The 19,566-nt window shown below is 40.4% G+C and overlaps 1 protein-coding gene across 1 annotated transcript; it reads right to left on the bottom strand.

Annotated features, from left to right (window-relative positions):
• Window positions 1-17,012: 17,012 nt before the first annotated feature.
• Window positions 17,013-17,942, bottom strand: OR4X1 (olfactory receptor family 4 subfamily X member 1; the record flags this gene model as incomplete). Its single annotated transcript, XM_080815401.1, has 1 exon — window positions 17,013-17,942. The coding sequence occupies one exon, from the start codon at window positions 17,940-17,942 to the stop codon at window positions 17,013-17,015; it is 930 nt and encodes a 309-aa protein (XP_080671527.1).
• Window positions 17,943-19,566: the final 1,624 nt, after the last annotated feature.

The following is a 19,566-nucleotide window of genomic DNA, read 5'->3' on the forward strand; positions in this document are numbered from 1 at the left end:
ACAACAGTGGTTCACTGAAGGTGTCAAAGAAGAAATTAAAAAAAAAAATACACAGAGAGAAATGAAGATGAAAACACAACAGTCCAAAATCTCTACGACACAGTGAAAGCAATTCTAAGAGGAAAATATATAGCAATACAAGCCTACCTCAAGAAACAAGAAAAAAAACAAATGAACAATCTAATCTTATACCTAAAGGAACTAGAAAAAGAACAAACAAAACCCAAAGTGAGTAGAACAAAGGAAATAATAAAGATTAGAGCAGAAATAAATAACATAGAGACAAAAGCAAAAAACAAAAAATGAAACCAAGAGCTGGTTCTTTAAAAAGATAACCAAAATTGACAAACTCTTAGCCAGACTCATCAAGGAAAAAGGGAAAGGACCCAAATAAATAAAATCAGAAATGAGAGAGAAGTAAAATTGACACAGCAGAAATACAAATGATTGTAAGAGAATACTATGAAAAATTATATGCCAAAAAACTGGACAACCTAGAAGAAACGGAACCAGGAAGAAATAGAAAATCTGAATGGACCAATTATAAGTAACAAAATTGAGCTGGTAATCAAAAAACTACTAAAAAAAAAAATAAACAAAAAATAAAAGTGCAGGATAAGATGGGTTCACAGTGAATTTCTGCCAAACATTTAAAGGAGATTTAGGGGCACCTGGGTGGCTCAGTTGGTTAAAGTGTCTGACTCTTGATTTTGGCTCAGGTCATGATCTCAGGGTCATGAGATCAAGCCCCACATGGAGATCCACGCTGGGCATGGAGCCTGCTTTGGATTTTCTCTCTCCCTCTTCCCCTCCCCACCACTCATTTTCTCTCTCTCTCTCTCTCAAAAATAAATAAGTAAATAAAAATAAAGAAGAGTTCATCTCTATTCTCCTCAAACTATTTCAAAAAATAGAAGAGGAAAGAAAGCTTCCAAATACATGCTATGAGGCCAGCATTACCCTGATAACAAAACCAAAGACACCATCAAAAAAGAAAACTAGGGCCTGTGGGTGGCTCAGTGGGTTAAGCCTCTGCCTTCAGCTCAGGTCATGATCTCAGAGTCCTGGGATCGAGTCCCGCATCAGGCTCTCTACTTGGCAGGGAGCCTGCTTCCTCCTCTCTCTCTCTCTGCCTGCCTCTCTGTCTACTTGTGATTTCTCTCTGTCAAATAAATAAATAAAATCTCAAAAAAAAAAAAAAAGAAAACTATAGGCCAAAATCCCTGATGAATATGGATGGAAAATATTAGCAAACCAAATCTGACAATACAGTAAAAAGAAAGATCATTTGCCACAATTAGGTGGGATTTATTCCCAGGATGCAAAGATGGCTTAATATTCACAAAGCTGTCAACATCATACATGGCATCAATAAAACAAAGGATAAAAATCAGATGATCATCCCAAAAGACACAGAAAAAGCATTTGACAAGATTCAACATCCATTCATGACAATAACCAAAAAACAAAACAAAACAAAAAAGAAAACCTCAAAACAAAATAGGAAGAGAGAGAACATACCACACACCTCAACATAATAAAGGGCAAATATGAAAAACTCACAATTAACATCATACTCAATGGTGAAAAACTGAGCGTTTTCCCTCTAAGGTTGGGAACAAGAACAAGGACGTCCACTCTTGCCACTTTTATTGAATACAGTACTGGAAGTCCTAGCCACAGCAATCAGATGAAGGAAGGAAGGAAAGAAGGAAGGAAGGAAGGGAGGGAAGGAGGAGGGAAGGAGGGAGGGGGCGGAGGGAGGAAGAAAGGAAGGAAGGAAGGGAGGAGGGGAGATAGGGAGGGAGGGAGGAAGAAAGAAAGAGAGAGAGGGAGGGAAGAAGAAGGAAGGAAAGGAATGGGGGGGAGGGAGAGAGGAAGGGGCATCTGTATCAGTAAAAAGAAAAAGTTAAACTGTCACTATCTGTAGATAACATGATACTCTACATAGAAAATCGTAAAGACACCACCAAAAAACTACTCCAAGTAATAAATAAATTCAGCAAGGTGGCAAGATAAAATATTAATACCCAGAAACCAGTAGCATTTCGGTACACTAACAACAAAGTTGCAGAAAGAGAAATTTTAAAAATACCATTTACAATTACACCAAAAAGAATAAAATACTGGAAATAAACTTAAAGAGGAGAAAGACTTGTATTCCAAAAACTATAAAACACTGATGAAATAAATTGAAGATGTCACAAACAAATGGAAAGATATTCCATGCTCATGGGTTGGAAGAATTAACATTGGTAAAATGCCCAAAGTACCCAAAGCAATCTACAGATTCAATGCAACCCTTATCAAAATACCAACAGCATTTTTCACAAAGCTAGAACAAATAAAACTAAAATTTGTGTGGAACCACAAAAGACCCCAAATTGCCAAAGCAATCCTGAGAAAGAAGCTGGAGGTATCACAATTCCAGATTTCAATAAGTATTGCAAAGGTAGTAATCAAAACAGTATGGTACTGATACAAATATAGACACATAGATCAATGGAACACAGCAGAGAGCTCAGAAGTAAACCCACATTAATGTGGTCAATTAATCTATGACAAAGGAGAGGCAAATATACAATAGAGTAAAGACAGGCTTTTCAAAAAATGGTGCTGGGAAAACTGGACAGCTACACGTAAAAAAATAAAATTGGACTACTTTCTAACACCATACACAAAAAATAAAGTCTAAATGGATTAAACACCTAAACATGAGACCCAAAACCATATAAATCCTAAAAGAGAACACAGGCAATAATTTCTCTGACATTGACCAGAGTGACATTTTTCTAGCTACGTCTCCTAAGGGAAGGGAAAAAGAAGTAAAAGTAACCTAGTGGGACTACAATGAAAATAAAAGACATTTGAACAGTGAAAGAACTATCAACAAAACAAAAAGACAACCTACTGAATAGGATAAGGTATTCACAAATGATATATCCAATAAAGGGTTAATGTGCAAAATATATAAAGAACTTCTACAACTCGACACCAAAAATAAATAAATAAATAAATAAGAAGTGGGCAGAGAATCTGAACACACATTTTTCCAAAGAAGACATGCAAGATGGCCAATAAACACATGAAAAGATGCTCAATATCACTAATCATCAGGGAAATGCAAATCACGACAATGAGATATCACCTCACACCTGTTAGAATGGCTAAAATCAAGAAAGATAAGAAACAGCAAGTGTTGGCAAGGATGTGGAGAAAAAGGAACATTCATGCACTCTTGGTGAAAATGTAAAATAGTACAACCACTGTGAAAAACAGTATAGAGGGTCCTCAAAAAATTAAAAATAGAAATACCATATGATCCAAAAATTTCACTATTGGGTATTTACCCAGGGAAAATGAAAACTCTAACTCAAAAAGATACATGCACCCCTATGTTTATTTCAGGTTATTTACAAAAGCCAAAACACAGAGGATACTTAAGTGCCCATCAGAAGATGAATGGCTAAGGAAAATGTGATACACACACACAAACACACACACACACACACACACGGACTGTTACACAGTCATAAAAAAGGATGAGATCATGCCATTTGAGACAACATGGATGGACCTAGAGGATATTATGCTAAGTGAAATTAGACTGAGAATGACAAAAACCATAAGACTACGCTCATATATGGTATCTAAAACAAAATAATTAAATGAAAAGCAGAATCAGAAATATAAATACAGAGAACAAACTGATCGTTGTCAAAGAGGAAGGTGATGGCGATTTGGGCAAAATATGTGAAGAGGAGAGGAGACACAGGCCTCAGTTATGGAATGAGTAAGTCACAGGAATAAAACGCAGAGAATAAAGAATACAGTTAATGAAATTGTAATAGTGATATAATGGGATAGATGGTTAGCTGTACTTTTAGCAAATATAGCTTCATGTATAAACTTGTCAAATCACTAAGTTGTACACCAGAAACTAATGTAACATCATGTGTCAACTATACTGAAATAAATATTAATTAATTAGTTGATAGTGTAACAATGTTCTATGGTGCAATCTGGTGACTATGCGTATGGTGTGCATTGTGTAATATACAGAATTCTTGATTTACTGAGTCGTACACCTAAAACTAATGTAACACTGTATGTCTGTCCACTATTCTTCAACAAAAAAGAAGTCCCAGAAGGAAGAACAGAATGCATGAAAGCTGGTTGAAATTTAAAGAAATAAATGTGGTGAAATTTCCAAAAAGAAAAAGAAAAGGTTTAAAAAGATAAGGATATTCGTCAATTCCTCTATGTTCCATTGCTTCTGGGGCACACTGTCATGATGATGTTTTGCTCTAATTGTTCATTTATATGCCCCCACTAGACTCTCAGTTGCTTGATAGCAAGGCTTCTGACCACTTGTGTATAGATAATGTTCAATGTCTGCATACAATATGCACTCACATGGTGAGTTCAGGGTGTGTTTGTATAATAAACTAATGAATAAATACCTGCCCTGTGTACCTCAACATGTCCAAAAGGAACACCTGCCCTCTCCCAGAAATCATATTCTTCTGACAGACTTCTATCTGATGTGACCGTGCCTTTCTGAATGGTCAGCCTAAAAATCTGGGAGTCATCCTTGTTTCCTCTTTTCTCACATCTCACACCTATTCAGTTAAGACTTATTTTGTCTTTACCTTCACAGTGTAATGAGAATCTACTTCTACCATGTCCACAGCTTCCTCCCTGCTCTGAGCCACAACCACCTCTCCCTTCCTTCCTAGTGGTTCCCTTAATTGTCCTCTACCACATTCTGCTCCCCGAGTCTGCTCTCCTCATGACAGCTGGAGCACTCCCCCCAAGCCCTTCCATGGGTGCCCTTCCATTCAGAGTAAAATCCAGGACCTCTGCCACGATGCACAGTGCCCTACATGGGCCCATCCCCACTGCCTCTCTGACCTCATCTCCTCTGGCTCTCCCCTCCATTCCCTCATTTCAAGCACACTGGCCTCCATAATATTCATCAAACACACCAGGCATGCTGTCACCTTGGAATCTTTGCTCTGGTTGTTCCTTCTACGCAGGACATTTTTCCCTTAAATATTTATTGGCTAACTCTCTCACGTCCCTGAAGTCTTTTTGCAAATCACACTTTCTCAAGACAACTATTTCATCACCCTGTTCAAAATTGCAACATCTCAGCACTCCCAATCTTCCTTACTCTGTTACACTTTTTCTTCCTTCCATTGCACATATTGCTTCCATTGCACATCTTATATAATCAATTTATTTATTATATTTATTTTATTGTCTGCATCCTCTATTAGAATATGAGTTGTATGAAGCAGGGCTTACTGTCTGTTTGGTTATCTAATATATCTCAAGTGTTTAGAATATGCCTGGCACATAATAGTTCTAAATTCACATTTTTTCATTAAATGAATGAATAGATAATAGCTATAGAAGTCAAAAATAAGGGTAACAACCTATACATATACAGGACTTCACAACTGCAAGTAATCTTATTTCATTGAGCTCATGTTAACTGACACTAACATGTGCCAGACAGACTTGGCTCCTTGCATATATTTTTTTTAATTTTTTATTTCTTTTCAGCATAACAGTATTCATTGTTTTTTCACCACACCCAGTGCTCCATGCAATCTGTGCCCTCCCTAATACCCACCACCTGGTTCCTCCGACCTCCCACCCCCTGCCCCTTCAAAACCCTCAGGTTGTTTTTCAGAGTCCATAGTCTCTCATGGTTCACCTCCCCTTCCAATTTCCCTCAACTCCCATATATTTTTTTAAATCAACACAATTACCTTTAAAAATGCATTTTATTTATTCCTTCATTTTACATAGGCAGGATCTAAAACTCACAGTTATTTTCTCAAGGTCACACATTGTCATAACCAGTACCCATAACACCCTCTTTATGCCATAGTTAAAATAATGTCTATAGAAAGCATTTAGTTATATAGAAACTGTGAGGTTCCATGTAAATGTCTACCCCAGCTGGGATAGACCAGAGGCAGACCTGGAAAAATCATGAAAGCATGCTGAGCAAGGAAATACGTGAAGAAGTAAGTGAATGCATAGGCAAATGACATTGGGCAAGTCACCTGACCTCTCAGAAAGGTAATTCCCTCATATGTCAGGTGCAGATAGTAATACATATCACCTAAGGTAACTATTGTGAGATAATGTAGAAATAGCACAGTGCCCAGCATTTGGTAGGTGCTCACGACATATCAAGCATTACTAGATCTCAATGGCCGCTGGTCAGACTTGGTCGGGGGACTGGTTTACAAGGGCAGTGTCGTAGGATTTATTTCCAAGGTTCTTTCCCATTTCCATTTATTTCAAAACTTTTTTTATTAAATATCAAATACAAAGAATCATAAAACTAGGGATACCTAATGGACAAGGTACTCAGCCACTGATTCTTATAGCCAATCTCTCTAAGTTTAAAGAGCAAACAACATGCTTCTCCACAGCATGACTTACCCTCCCTTTCCTTCCATTCAAGAGATTCTATTCTGACCTAGACTTTCCCAGGGAAAATCATCATCATCATCTGTGCTTCACTTTCATGATTTGTATTATACAATAATAAAATAATACATGCCTTATGTTATTTCATTCTCAAAACATTCTTATGTATTTACCATTCTTAGCCCCATTTTACAAATAAGGAAAGTGAGGCTTAGAGAGATTAATTTGCCCAAGTTTATACTCATTTCTGTCCTTGTTTCCTCCTCTCTCATACGTATCTTATTTACTTACATACTTACTAAATTACTCCTCTCTCATACCCTCATGCCATCCTTAAACCATCAACATACCCTTAGACCTCGTAGTTGGTGAGGATATGAATCAGGATGACGGAGAATGTAAGGGATCCCTCCTCCTGCTATCACCCCATCACCATTGCAGAGCTGCTGTAGGCCAGACTCACCACAACCTTTAAGCTGACTATTATAATATGCTCACTTTAGAGATGAGGAAAAGGAAGCTCAAAAAATTAGTATTTAAGTGACTTGCGAGTTCCACCAACAAGTGGAACTACAGTGCAGTCTGGGAGATGCTGTAGATCATCTTATCAGAGAGTTCTCCCTATCCCTCCTGCAGGGCTCTCTTCCTGCCCCTCCCCTTGCAATGCCGGTGTGCTACACCTTCTTTCCTTCTCTGGCCTCCTACTACTGAAAAACTTCAGAGATTGACAGTAGACTTAACATTGCCCAAAGGAGGTAGCATGTCACCATGAAAAAGACACTGGTCTGGAAGCCAAAAGACCTCGGTTTTAGTCCCAACTTTTTCACCGGTAGCAGAGTAACCTCGAACAACTCCCTCTCTCTGCTTGGTGTTGTATTTCCCTACCTATACATAAAACAGCTGGATTAAGTGTTGTGATTCTAAACTGGAAAAACAGAAATACACCAAACAAATTAATTTCACTGACAATGATAATCAATACTTAATGAGTTAAAAAAAAAAAATAGCAGCTCCCAGGTGGCTCAGTTGGTTGGGCATTCAACTCTTGATTTTGTCTCAGGTCATGATCTGGGGTCTTGAGATCAAGCCCCACCTCAGGCTCCCTGCTCAGCATGGAGTCTGTTTAAGATTGCCTCTCTCGGAAGAGGAACCCTCCTACAGTGCTGGTGGGAATGCAAGCTGGTGCAACCACTCTGGAAAACAGCATGGAGGTTCCTCAAAAAGTTGAAAATACGGGCGCCTGGGTTGCTCAGTGGGTTAAGCCTCTGCCTTCGGCTCAGGTCATGATCTCAGAGTCCTGGGATCGAGTCCCGCATCGGGCTCTCTGCTCCGCAGGGAGACTGCTTCTCCGTCTCTCTCTCTCTGCCTGCCTTTCTGCCTACTTGTGATCTCTCTCTGTCAAATAAATAAATAAAATCTTTTAAAAGTTGAAAATAGACCTACCCTACGACCCAGCAATCGCACTACTGGGAATTTACCCTAAAAATACAAATTTAGTGATCTGAAGGGGCACGTGCACCTGAATGTTTATAGCAGCAATGTCCACAATAGCTGAACTATGAAAGAACCTAGATGTCCATCAACAGATGAATGGATAAAGAGGAGGTATATATAAACAATGGAATACTATGTAGCCATCAAAAGAAATGAAATATTGCCATTTATGACAACGTGAATGGAACTAGAGGGTATTATGCTGAGTGAAATAAGTCAATCAGACAAAGACAATTATCATATGATCTCCCTGATATTTGAAGTTGAGAGGCAACATGGAGGCCTTGGGGGGTAGAAAAAGAATAAATGAAACAAGATGGAATAGGGAGGGAGACAAACCATAAGAGACTCTTAATCTCACAAAACAAACTGAGGGTTGCCCTGGGGGGAAGGAGGGTAGGGAGAGGGTGGTGGGTTATGGACATTGGGGAGGGTATGTTCTATGGTGAGTGCTGTGAAGTGTGTAAACCTGGCAATTTACAGACCTGTACCCCTGGGGCTAATAATACATTATATGTTAATCAAAAAATAAAACATTATAAAAAAATTAAAAAAGAAAAAAGATTCCCTCTCTCAGGGTGCCTGGGTGGCTCACTGGATTAAGCCTCTGCCTTCCACTCAGGCCATGTTCTCAGGGTCCTGGGATTGAGCCCCACATCAGGCTCTCTGCTCAGCAGGGAGCCTGCTTCTCTCTTTGTCTCTGCCTGCCTCTCTGCCTACTTGTAATCTCTCTCTCTCTCTCTCTCAGTCAAATAAATAAATAAAATCTAAAAAAAAAAAAAAAGATTCCCTCTCTCCCTATACCCCTGCCCTTCCCTCTGCTCATGCTCACTTGCATTTGCGCTCTTTCTCTCTCTCTCAAAATAAATAAATAAAATATTTTTAAAAAATAGAAAAAGCAAGTAGGTAGCTTTCTGTCATTACTAATTCTTTTCACTGCTTTTTCTGGGGTTGGTTGGGGGTTAAAGGTCCATGTTACATGTTTGCAATGCCTTACACTGTATGGGACCCCTTACCAGTTTTCAGATACACTCTCTGTCTTGAAAGAGAGAGAAAGTTTATAATGCAATCTAGAAACATTCCTACTTTAAAAGATTAAAATGTAAATAAATCTTTTTTAAAGATTTTATTTATTTATTTGACAGAGAGAGAGAGAGAGCAAGCACACACAGGGGGAGCAGCAGGCAGAGGGAGAGGGAAAAGCAGGCCTCCTACTGAGTAAGGAGCCTGATGCAGGACTCAATCCCAGGACCCTGGGATCATGACATGAGGTGAAGGCAGATGCTTAACCAACTGAGCCACCCAGATGCCCCGTAAATAAATCTTCTAAGAGTCCTTCATGCTTCAGGTATCAGAGGATTCATTTACAGGGGAGAACACCTTGCCGGGTGGGCCTGGGCTTCAGGAAAAGGGTGCCAAGACTTCACCTCAGTGAAAAACACCCTGGAACTGCTCCATCTCCAAACTGTTATGTCGTGTCAGGGACCACATACAAGGACAGCCTGTTTGAAAGGCTGGGGAAGCCGGCCAGCTCTGTGGACTCTGACCTCTGCACTCTCCTGGGCCATGAGCAGTAACCCCACCATGGTCTGGGCAGTCATATGACAAGCCTCTAAGGAATAAGATTTGTGTGGAGGCACCCTCTGGGCAGAGGGAATAGTAACCATAGCGGTATTCGGTGTGCTTTCATCGATAGAGCAGATCTGTATGCCAGGCCCTATACAAGGTGATTTAAAGGCATCATCTCACTTAATCAACACAACATCACTCTGAGGCACTACTGTGATTGCTCCTATGTTTTCAAATGAGGAAAATGAGGGTCAGAGTGAATGAGTGACTTGGCCACGTTCTTGCATTAGGAAGCGCCAGAGCCAGCAATGCAAACCAGGGTTCAAAAGCACCTTCTTAATCACTAGACAACACTCCTGACTTGGGAAGTAGGAGCATCTGATCACCAGAGAGGACGTGTCCTTAGCAGCTAAAGGGTGAACAAGAAAATGGCTGATGGAGGAGGATTCCAGAGATACAAGAAAAAAATCGACCAACTTACACTTGATGCATTCAAAGGCAGGAACCTGAGAAATACTCAGATACTGTGCAGCAGGACTGATACCTGGACACTGAGAACCAAACAGAGAGAGCAACGCCAGGGGGGACACCTGTTTTCTGTAAGGATCCTTGGACAGTTCAGGCTTATTCCTGCCAGAGAGTCCCCAGAACACCAAGACTCCATGAGAACAGACCTGAGTGAGCTCCACCCTCTTCAGTGGAGCCTCGGAAGTCCAGAAGTCAGAGAAGTGAAAGGCTGCAGTAAATTTTTAAACAGAAGGATCAGGGAAGTGCATGTGGAATCACGCCAGCCAAAGCCATTGCCAGACGTGAGCTCCTCTTCAGAAGCAAGAGCACATTCATGGTTAGCAAGAGTGTCTTGAGGCTTGCTAATCAGACCCCAGGGGCACTGCATCCCAATTAGAGGAGTGGGCCAGAGGGACAGCCATTCCCCCTTGTCACATTAACTTAGTGGTTCAAACTTGACAGGCCAAGGGAGCCACTGTTTTTATCCCCACTTTGGATTTCTATGCTGCATCATCCCAAATTCATTCATTCAATGGCAGTTATTAAGCAGTTACTATACAAAGGACAAGGTTTTATGCCATCTATTTGAGGAGGTATTAAATATAATATATATTATATGGAAATATAGAAATATAAGTAGCTGGTATTAAATAGGAATGGATTTTTTATTGTTTTTTTTTTTAAGTAACAGAGACAAGTTTAAACTAAACTAGACCTTAGACTCTTGCCTTATGTTAACATAACGTTTTGAAAAGCATTTCTGCCCTGTGAGGAACATAAGACAGACAAGGGGCAACATAATAGGGTGCTTTAAAGTATGAACTAAGGAGTCAACTTGCCTTGTTTAAATGCTGACTTTGCCACCTGGAGATATATAACCTTTAACAGGTGGCTTAAGATCTCTGATATGCCATTCTCTCATCTGCAGTGTTTTCTGTCTTGGACTGAAAGAAATCTGTATACAATTCCACAATAATAGCTAGAGATTTTAACACCACCACTATGACACACCCCAGCAAGCAGAAATAGGATTCAATTTTAAAAATCACTAAAAACATAGATCCAAACAACATCATATGAACCACCTTAACCTACCTGATATTTGTAGAGCATAGCACCCTAAAACTGAATACCTACTCTTTCAAGCATATGTGGTACGCTCACCAAGACAGACATTATGACAGGCCATGAAACAAGTTTCAAATAAATGTAAAAAGAATGACATCATTCACAGTGGAATTAAACTAGAAATTAGGGGGCACCTGCACCCTAAGATTCATAACAGCAATATCCATGATAGCCAAAGTGTGGAAAAAGCCTAGATGTCTATCAACAGCTAAATGGATTAAGAAGATGTGGTGTGGAGGGGCGCCTGGGTGGCTCAGTGGGTTAAGCCTCTGCCTTCAGCTCAGGTCATGATCTCAGGGTCCTGGGATCGAGTCCCGCATCAGGCTCTCTGCTAGGCAGGGAGCCTGCTTCCCTCTCTCTCTCTCTCTGCCTGCCTCTCTGCCTACTTGTGTTCTCTCTCTGTCAAATAAATAAATAAAATCTTAAAAAAAAAAAAAAAGATGTGTGGGAAAAAAAAAAGATGTGGGGTGTGCGTGTGTGTGTGTGTGTGTGTGTGTGTGTGTGATGGAATATTATGCAGCCATCAGAAAGGATGAATATTACCATTTGCATCAACACGGACAGGACTGGAGGGTATTATGCTGAGTGAAATAAGTCAATCAGAGGAAGACAATTATCATATGGTTTCACTCCTGTGAGAACATAGGAAACAGCACAGAAAATTGTAAGGGAAGGGAGGGAAAACTGAATGGGAAGTCATCGTTGAGGGAGAAAAAACATAAGAGAGTCTTAACTATAGGAAACAAACCGAGGTTTGCTGGAGGGGAGGTGGGTGGGGCGATGGGGTAATTGGGTGATGGGCATCAAGAATGGCACGTGATGTGATGAGCCCTGGGTTTTACACACAATTGATAAATTGTTGAACACTACATCTGAGACTAATGATGTACTATATGTTGGCTAATAGAATTTAAACAAAAAAGAAAAAAGAAAGGAAAAGATAAACTAGAAATCAGTAAAAGAAGATATCAAGAAAAAAAACAACTATTTGGAAAATAAACTTTGCACTTGTTAACAATTCAGTGGTCAAAGGAGTCATTTTTAAAAATTAGAATACATTTTAACTGAATAATAATGAAAATACATGAGAAATTTTGTAGGAGGCAGCTAAAGCATTGCTTAAAGATATTTTACAATTTTGGGGCACCTGGGTGGCTCAGTTGGTTGGGCAACTGCCTTCGGCTCAGGTCATGATCCCTGAGTCTAGGGATTGGGTCCCACATCGGGCTCCTGACTCCAAGGGGAGTCTACTTTTCCCTCTGACCTTCCCTCTCATGCTCTCTCTCACTCTCTCTCTCTCTCAAATGAATAAATAAAACCTAAAAAAGATATTTTACAATTTTAAATTCTTTTATTAAAAATGAAAAAAGTGTAAAATCTGTGAACTGAGTCTATACCTTAAGAGATAAAAGAAATAAGAGTAAATGTAAATACAACCAAACTAGAAGGAAAAAAGGAAGATAGGTATTAATTACAGAGAAAATGAAAATAGAAAACATTTTTTCTAAAAGTCATACAATGATTCTCTGAAGATGTCAAGAAAACTAAGAAATCCCTAAATAGGCTTTGAATTAAAAGAAAAAGACAAAAATAAAATGAGAAAACACAAATTTTTAATTTGAGAAAGGAAAAGATTAGCACTATACATTCTTCAGAAAATAAAGGGTATGAGAGCATATTATGAATAACCTTAAGTTTTAATATTGTCATCTGTTGACTTAAGTTCATCAAATTCTACAGCTCAGGTTAAAGTATAAATCCCCCCCCCCGAAAAAAATACAACTCACATAACTGACCCAAATGAGCCAGAAAACCTGAATAGCCCTATATCTGTTAAATAAATTGAATTCACAGTTTACAAACACACACACCAAAAAAATTCCAAGCCAAGACCACTTAAAGGAGAAATAACACCAAATTTACACAAATGTTTCTAAAAATAGAAGAGAAAACTTCCCATGTTATTCATCAGAACAGCATAACTCTACCACCAAAACCTAACCAAAACAAATGTTTTAAAAAGGAAATCACAAACATCACTCATGAACATAGATGCAAAAAATTCTGAATAAAATACATTTAAATCATATGGTTTCACTTATTTTTGGAGCTTAGAAATAACACGAAGGACATGGGGAGATGGAGAAGAGAAGGAGTTGAGGGAAATTGGAGGGGGAGATGAACCATGAGAGACTATGGACTCTGAAAAACAATCTGAGGGTTTTGAAGGGGCGGGGGTGGGAGGTTGGGTGAGCTTGGTGGTGGGCATTATGGAGGGCATGTATTGCATGGAGCACTGGGTGTGGTACATAAACAATGAATTCTGGTACACTGAAAAGAAATTTTAAAAATAAAATTTAAAAAAAAAAATGGTCTGAAGACATGAATAGACATCTCTCCAAAGAAGACATCCAGATGGCCAAGAGACACATGAAAAGATGCTCAACATCACTTAACATCAAGGAAATGCAAATCAAAACAACAATGAGATATCACCTCACACCTGTCAGAATGACTTAAATCAACACAAGAAACATATGTACCCCAATGTTCATAGCAGCAATGGCCACAATCACCAAAGTGTGTAAAGAGCCAAGAGACTCTTCAGCAGAAGAATGGGTAAAGAAGATATGGCCCATATGTACAATGAAATATTACACCTCCATCAGAAAGGATGAATACCCAACTTTTGTATCAACATGGATGGGACCGGAAAAGATCATGCTGAGTGAAATAAGTCAAGCAGAGAGAGTCAGTTATCATATGGTTTCACTTACTGTGGAGCATAAGAAATAACATGGAGGACATTAGGAGAAGCAAAGGAAAAGTGAATTGGGGGAAATCAGAGGGGAAGATGAAACATGAGAGACTGTGGACTCTGAGAAACAAACTGAGGGTTTGGGAAGGGAAAGTGGTGGGGGGATGGGTCAGCCTGGTGGTGGGTATTAAGGAGGGCATGTACTGCATGGAGCACTGGGTGTGGTGCATAAATAATAAATCTTGGAACACCAAAAAAATTAAATTTTAAAATTTTTGGAAAAAAAATAAAAAATAAATCAAATGCAGGAATGTATACAAGGGCTAATAGACCATGTGGCGTTTATCTCAAGAAAGCAAGGTTGTTTCAACACTCAAAAATCAGAGAGGTGATAGGGCGCATAGGTGGCTCATTCAGTGAAGCATCTGATTCTTGATTTAAGCTTAGGTCATGCCAGGTCAGAAGATAGAGCCCTGCATTGGACTCTGCACTGGGGGTGAAGCCTGCTTGAGATTCTCTCTCTCCCTCTCCTTTTTGCATGTTCATGCTCTTTCTCTTCAGAGAGGGGGTTCAAGACAGCAAACAGGAAGATCCTGAACTCACCTATGAAGAATTCTGGACTCTGAAATATAGTTGACAAATAACTCATGTAGACAAAACATCAAGGGCTTTGGAAGAATCTTTGACCTGCATTTTCCTCCACTGCAAAGTGAACATTGTAGCACCTATGGAGCAGCACTTTTCTGAGATTTAATTTTAGGAAATTTATTTGTGGGTTCTCAATTCACATAGGTTTTTTTTTTAATAAAATTTTTTATTTATTTTCAGCGTAACAGTATTCATTGTTTTTTCACCACACCCAGTGCTCCATGCAATCTGTGCCCTCCCTAATACCCACCACCTGGTTCCCCCAACCTCCCACCCCCCGCCCCTTCAAAACCCTCAGGTTGATTTTCAGAGTCCGTAGTCTCTCATGGTTCACCTCCCCTTCCAATTTCCCTCAACTCCCTTCTCCTCTCCATCTACCCTTGTCCTCTATATTATTTGTTATGCTCCACCAATAAGTGAAACCATATGATACTTGACTCTCTCTGTTTGACTTATTTCACTCAGCATAATCTCTTCCAGTCCTGTCCATGTTGCTACAAAAGTTGGGTATTCGTCCTTTCTGATGGAGGCATAATACTCCATAGTGTATATGGACCACATCTTCCTTATCCATTCATCCATTGAAGGGCATCTTGGTTCTTTCCACAGTTTGGCGACCGTGGCCATTGTTGCTATAAACATTGGGGTACAGATGGCCCTTCTTTTCACTACATCTGTATCTTTGGGATAAATACCCAGTAGTGCAATTGCAGGGTCATAGGGAAGCTCTATTTTTAATTTCCTGAGGAATCTCCACACTGTTCTCCAAAGTGGCTGCACCAGTTTGCATTCCCACCAACAGTGTAAGAGGGTTCCCCTTTCTCCATATCCTCTCCAACACACGTTGTTTCCTGTCTTGCTAATTTTGGCCATTCTAACTGGTATAAGGTGGTATCTCAATGTGGTTTTTTTTTTTAAAGATTTTATTTATTTATTTGACAGAAAGGGAAAGAGAGATCACAAGTAGGCAGAGAGGCAGGCAGAGAGAGAGGGAGAAGCAGGCTCCCTCCGCTGAGCAGAGAGCCCAATGCGGGGCTCAATCCCAGGACCCTGAGATCGTGACCTGAGCCGAAGGCAGAGGCTTAACCCACTGAGCCACCCAGACACCCCATAGTTTTTTGACTCTTGTTACCCATTTCCAATCTGCATGGTATTCTCAAGAATGATACTGTTTTCAGAATTATGTCATTAGAAAAGAAAAAAAAAATCTGTCTTTGGCCAGCACATTGAGTTTTAAACTCATGCATTAGGTAATTCTTGCAGTTCAATGCCCATGTTTTGCCTGCACTAGAAGAGGACCTTGAGCTGAAAGAAGCATCATATCTTCCTAATTTCCTACCTTCTACTTCCAGATCTGGCATCTCAGACCCTAGTTTTCTATGGACCCAAAAATCCCTGTGAACACTCATAAGGCAGTTCATGCTACATAGTTTTTAAAAACACTTTTTATTTGCTCTGAAATGATTCTGGAGGGAAATACCTGACAATAAGGAGAATATCAGCCCTCAGATTTGGAATTCAGAGATTTAGAAGTATTTATGCTCGGTGATCTCTAAGGAGAAGCAGAGGAATGCACACAGAGAGCAAAGGCTTAGAAATCAGGCAGACCTGGGTTTGAACTTAGGCTGTGTGACCTTGATCAAAACATTGATCTCCCCAAGATTCAGTCTCTTCATCTATAAAAGAGGAGAGTCATACCCACCTCACCACAGTGTTTTAGGATTAAATGAGAAAAAATATATGAAATCTCTTGGTTAATAGTAAAATATACATATACATACATGTTCCTTGTTTATTTATAAATATTATTCTCAGAAACAATATCAAGAGTGAGTGTTTGTGTTCAGTGATGTAATATTTCTATCTCAATTAGATAATTGAGAAGAAAAGAGTGACATAACAACCACTTTTACATCTGAAGCTCTACTGACTACTGCTCCATGCACTAAACCCTTCTAGGTCAGTTGGGATGCCCAGAATCCACCGGGCAAATCTTCAGTATATCAAGTTAATAAAATGTCTAAGCATTTGAGTGACTTCTGTATCTCTCCCTACCTTCCTCCTCCCCAAATCCAAAGGTTCAAGCTCTTCCAACACAAAAGACACATGGACAATGACCCCAAGGCAGCCCTCCTCCTCTTCTACTAACCTCTTCATTATTCCCAGAAAGAACCCGGTTTTCTAGAAGAGTTCATTCTTTCAATAACAGCCAACCTTCCTCAAGGTCACTGTCAAATGTGAAAATGCATCAGTAGAAGACCTCTAGACCTCATTCTAGAGGCTTCTTCAGTCCTGTCCAATCCCATAAAGATGAGAAAACTGAAATTTAAAGAAAAAAATACAAGGTGACTGGACCAAGAAAGGCCAGCCCATCAATTAAAGGTAGAGGCAGAGTGATATCTCCCTGCCCCAACTCCCCATCCCTTGTTCCTCCTATTTCCCCCAACGAAATCGTCTACTTCTCTTCCCAAATCACTGTCCTCCTCATCAGTCTCTTCATGGCATTCTTCACTTCAGCATTCCTGAAGGAGTAAATGAGGGGGTTTAAGAGAGGTGTGATCACTGTGTAAAACACAGCAACTATCTTATCTGCAGGGAGGGTGACACAGGGCCTCAAGTAGACAAAGGAACAGGGAATGAAGAATAAGCCCACAACTGCAATGTGAGAGGCACAGGTGGACAGCGCCTTGCGCCGACCATCTGAGGTCCGCGCCCTCAGCGAGCTCAAGATGACCACGTAGGAAGCAAGTAGTACCATGAAGCTGACCACTGAAATGGTGCCACCATTGATGATGATGAGCACACCAATGAGGAAGGTGTCTGAGCAGGCCAGCTTCAGCACAGGGTGGACATCACAGAAGTAGTGGTCAAGGACATTGAGGCCACAGAAGGGTAGCTGGAAAATGAGGAACGTTTGCCCAACAGAATGCAGCAAGCCCCCACCCCATGCTGCACCCACCAGGAGGCCACACACACGCCGGTTCATGATGGCGGTGTAGTGCAGGGGTTTGCATATGGCCACATAGCGGTCATAGGCCATGACTGTCAGGAGAAAGATCTCAGTGCCACCAAAGAAATGGAGGAAAAATATCTGGGTGATGCAACCCTTGAGGGAAATGGTTTTCCTTTCAATGAAAGAGTCAAGGATGAGCTTGGGGGCTGTGACAGAGCAGTAACAGATCTCCACAAAGGACAAGTAGCTGAGGAAGAAATACATGGGGGAGGTGAGCCCTTTGCTGGCCATGACTGTCACCACAATGAGGCCATTACCCAGCACAATGGCTGTGTACATGAGGAGAAACATCACAGAAATGGTCTTCTGCACATCCTGTTTGGGGGAAAACCCCAAGAGAATGATTTCAGTCACATTGTTTATAGTTGCCATGTTTTAAAGGACAGGGGCTAGTGGACTAGAATCAAAAAATCAAAGAACTCTCCTCCAATACTTAGAAAAATCCTTCTCAGGTGTTGAAGACAATTTTCATTCTTCCTCTCTTGAGTCCCCTCTCAGCCTTGGGCTCCTCCAAAACATGTTCTCCTTGAGACAAGTAGACAAAACAACAATCATCAAATGTTTGATATTGGTCCCAAAATAGGACTGAGTTTGTAATAATACTGCCTCGAAGGGTTTTCTCTAATGCAGACACACCTACATTAGCTAAAGAATTCTTACAACAAAAATGAGAGGGTATTTTCTACATGAGAAAATTGAGCCTCAGAGATTCAATCCTCCTCTAAGTCCTCACAGCTCATACCTGAATTGAGATCTGAATTCTTCAAGACTTAAATGCTTCCACTAATCTTAATCAGGTCAGTCTTATCTTATACCTTCATGTGGAACCCATTTTTTACAGAACTTTTATAGATCTTTTATTTTTTTATTTTTATTTTTTATTAACATATAATGTATTATTTGTTTCAGGGGTACAGGTCTGTGAATCATCAGTCTTAGGCCTTTTATAGACCTTCTCAACCTCAATTATCCCACAACCTGTGGAACTAACCAGGCTCCCCTGCAGTTGTTTTTAAAAAGCTAGAGGGGGGAAGGACAGTCACCAACTTCAACCATTGTCCATAAAGGGAGAGATGGTAGAGGGAGATGTGAGTGACTAGAAGACTGTTTCAACAGTCCCGACCAATGTCTAAGAAACAATTCGAAAGTCAGGCACGTTCCACAACAGCCTACCGTTCCACGGGGATGGCCCAACAGATGTCCCAGCATGCGTAATCAGGGCCTCAGAGCACAGCGATTCCACAAAGGGAAAGAGCCTGAAGTGGGTGTCAGGACTGCCTCTTGAAGCAAAGGCATGCTAGAGAGACCCCAACATGCACTGCAGTGGCCTCCAAGGACTGACAGAGGGTGATCAGACACAGACGATCCACGATCACAGCCTCCCAAGTGGTGATTCTCACAGGGTGAAACAAGTCAGTCAGCAAACAGGAAGGTATCCAAAGTAGATATTCCCGCACTTGACAGCCAGCTTGCCATCCAGGCCAGCCCTCCATGAACGGGAGAGCAGCCGTGGCACTGTGACCTGGCCACAGAACCCTGAGTTTGGAATCAGAGGTCCTGGCTACAATCATAGCACAGCTGTTTCCTAGCTGTGTGACACTGAACAGTACAGAAACCCTAGAAAGCCTGGAATTTTCATCTAACAAACAGAACTAATAATATCTTTCCATGGTGCTGTTTTGAAAGCTGAGTTTAAAAACAAATTATAACTCTGTAGGAGTACAACTGATAAGAGTGTCAGAATGTAATTGATTATGCTTTAACTCTGCTTTTCACCCTGTCAGTGCAGTGTGTGATGGGGCCATAGTAAGGGCCCCCGTTTCACAAGGTCAGCTTGCCACCCACCTTTGCTTGGATAGTCTTGCAGCATTTGGGTTCTGAGTTAAGCATCTTACAACAAGCGTACAAAACAAAGGGCTACCTAATGAAATGGGACTGAATATGCTAAGCAACATGTCAAGCCCGTCCCCAAAAGAGAAATACTGCAAGAGTCCAC

The sequence above is a fragment of the Martes martes genome (assembly GCF_963455335.1).
Source record: "Martes martes genome assembly, chromosome: 10".
Classification (NCBI taxonomy): domain Eukaryota; kingdom Metazoa; phylum Chordata; class Mammalia; order Carnivora; family Mustelidae; genus Martes; species Martes martes.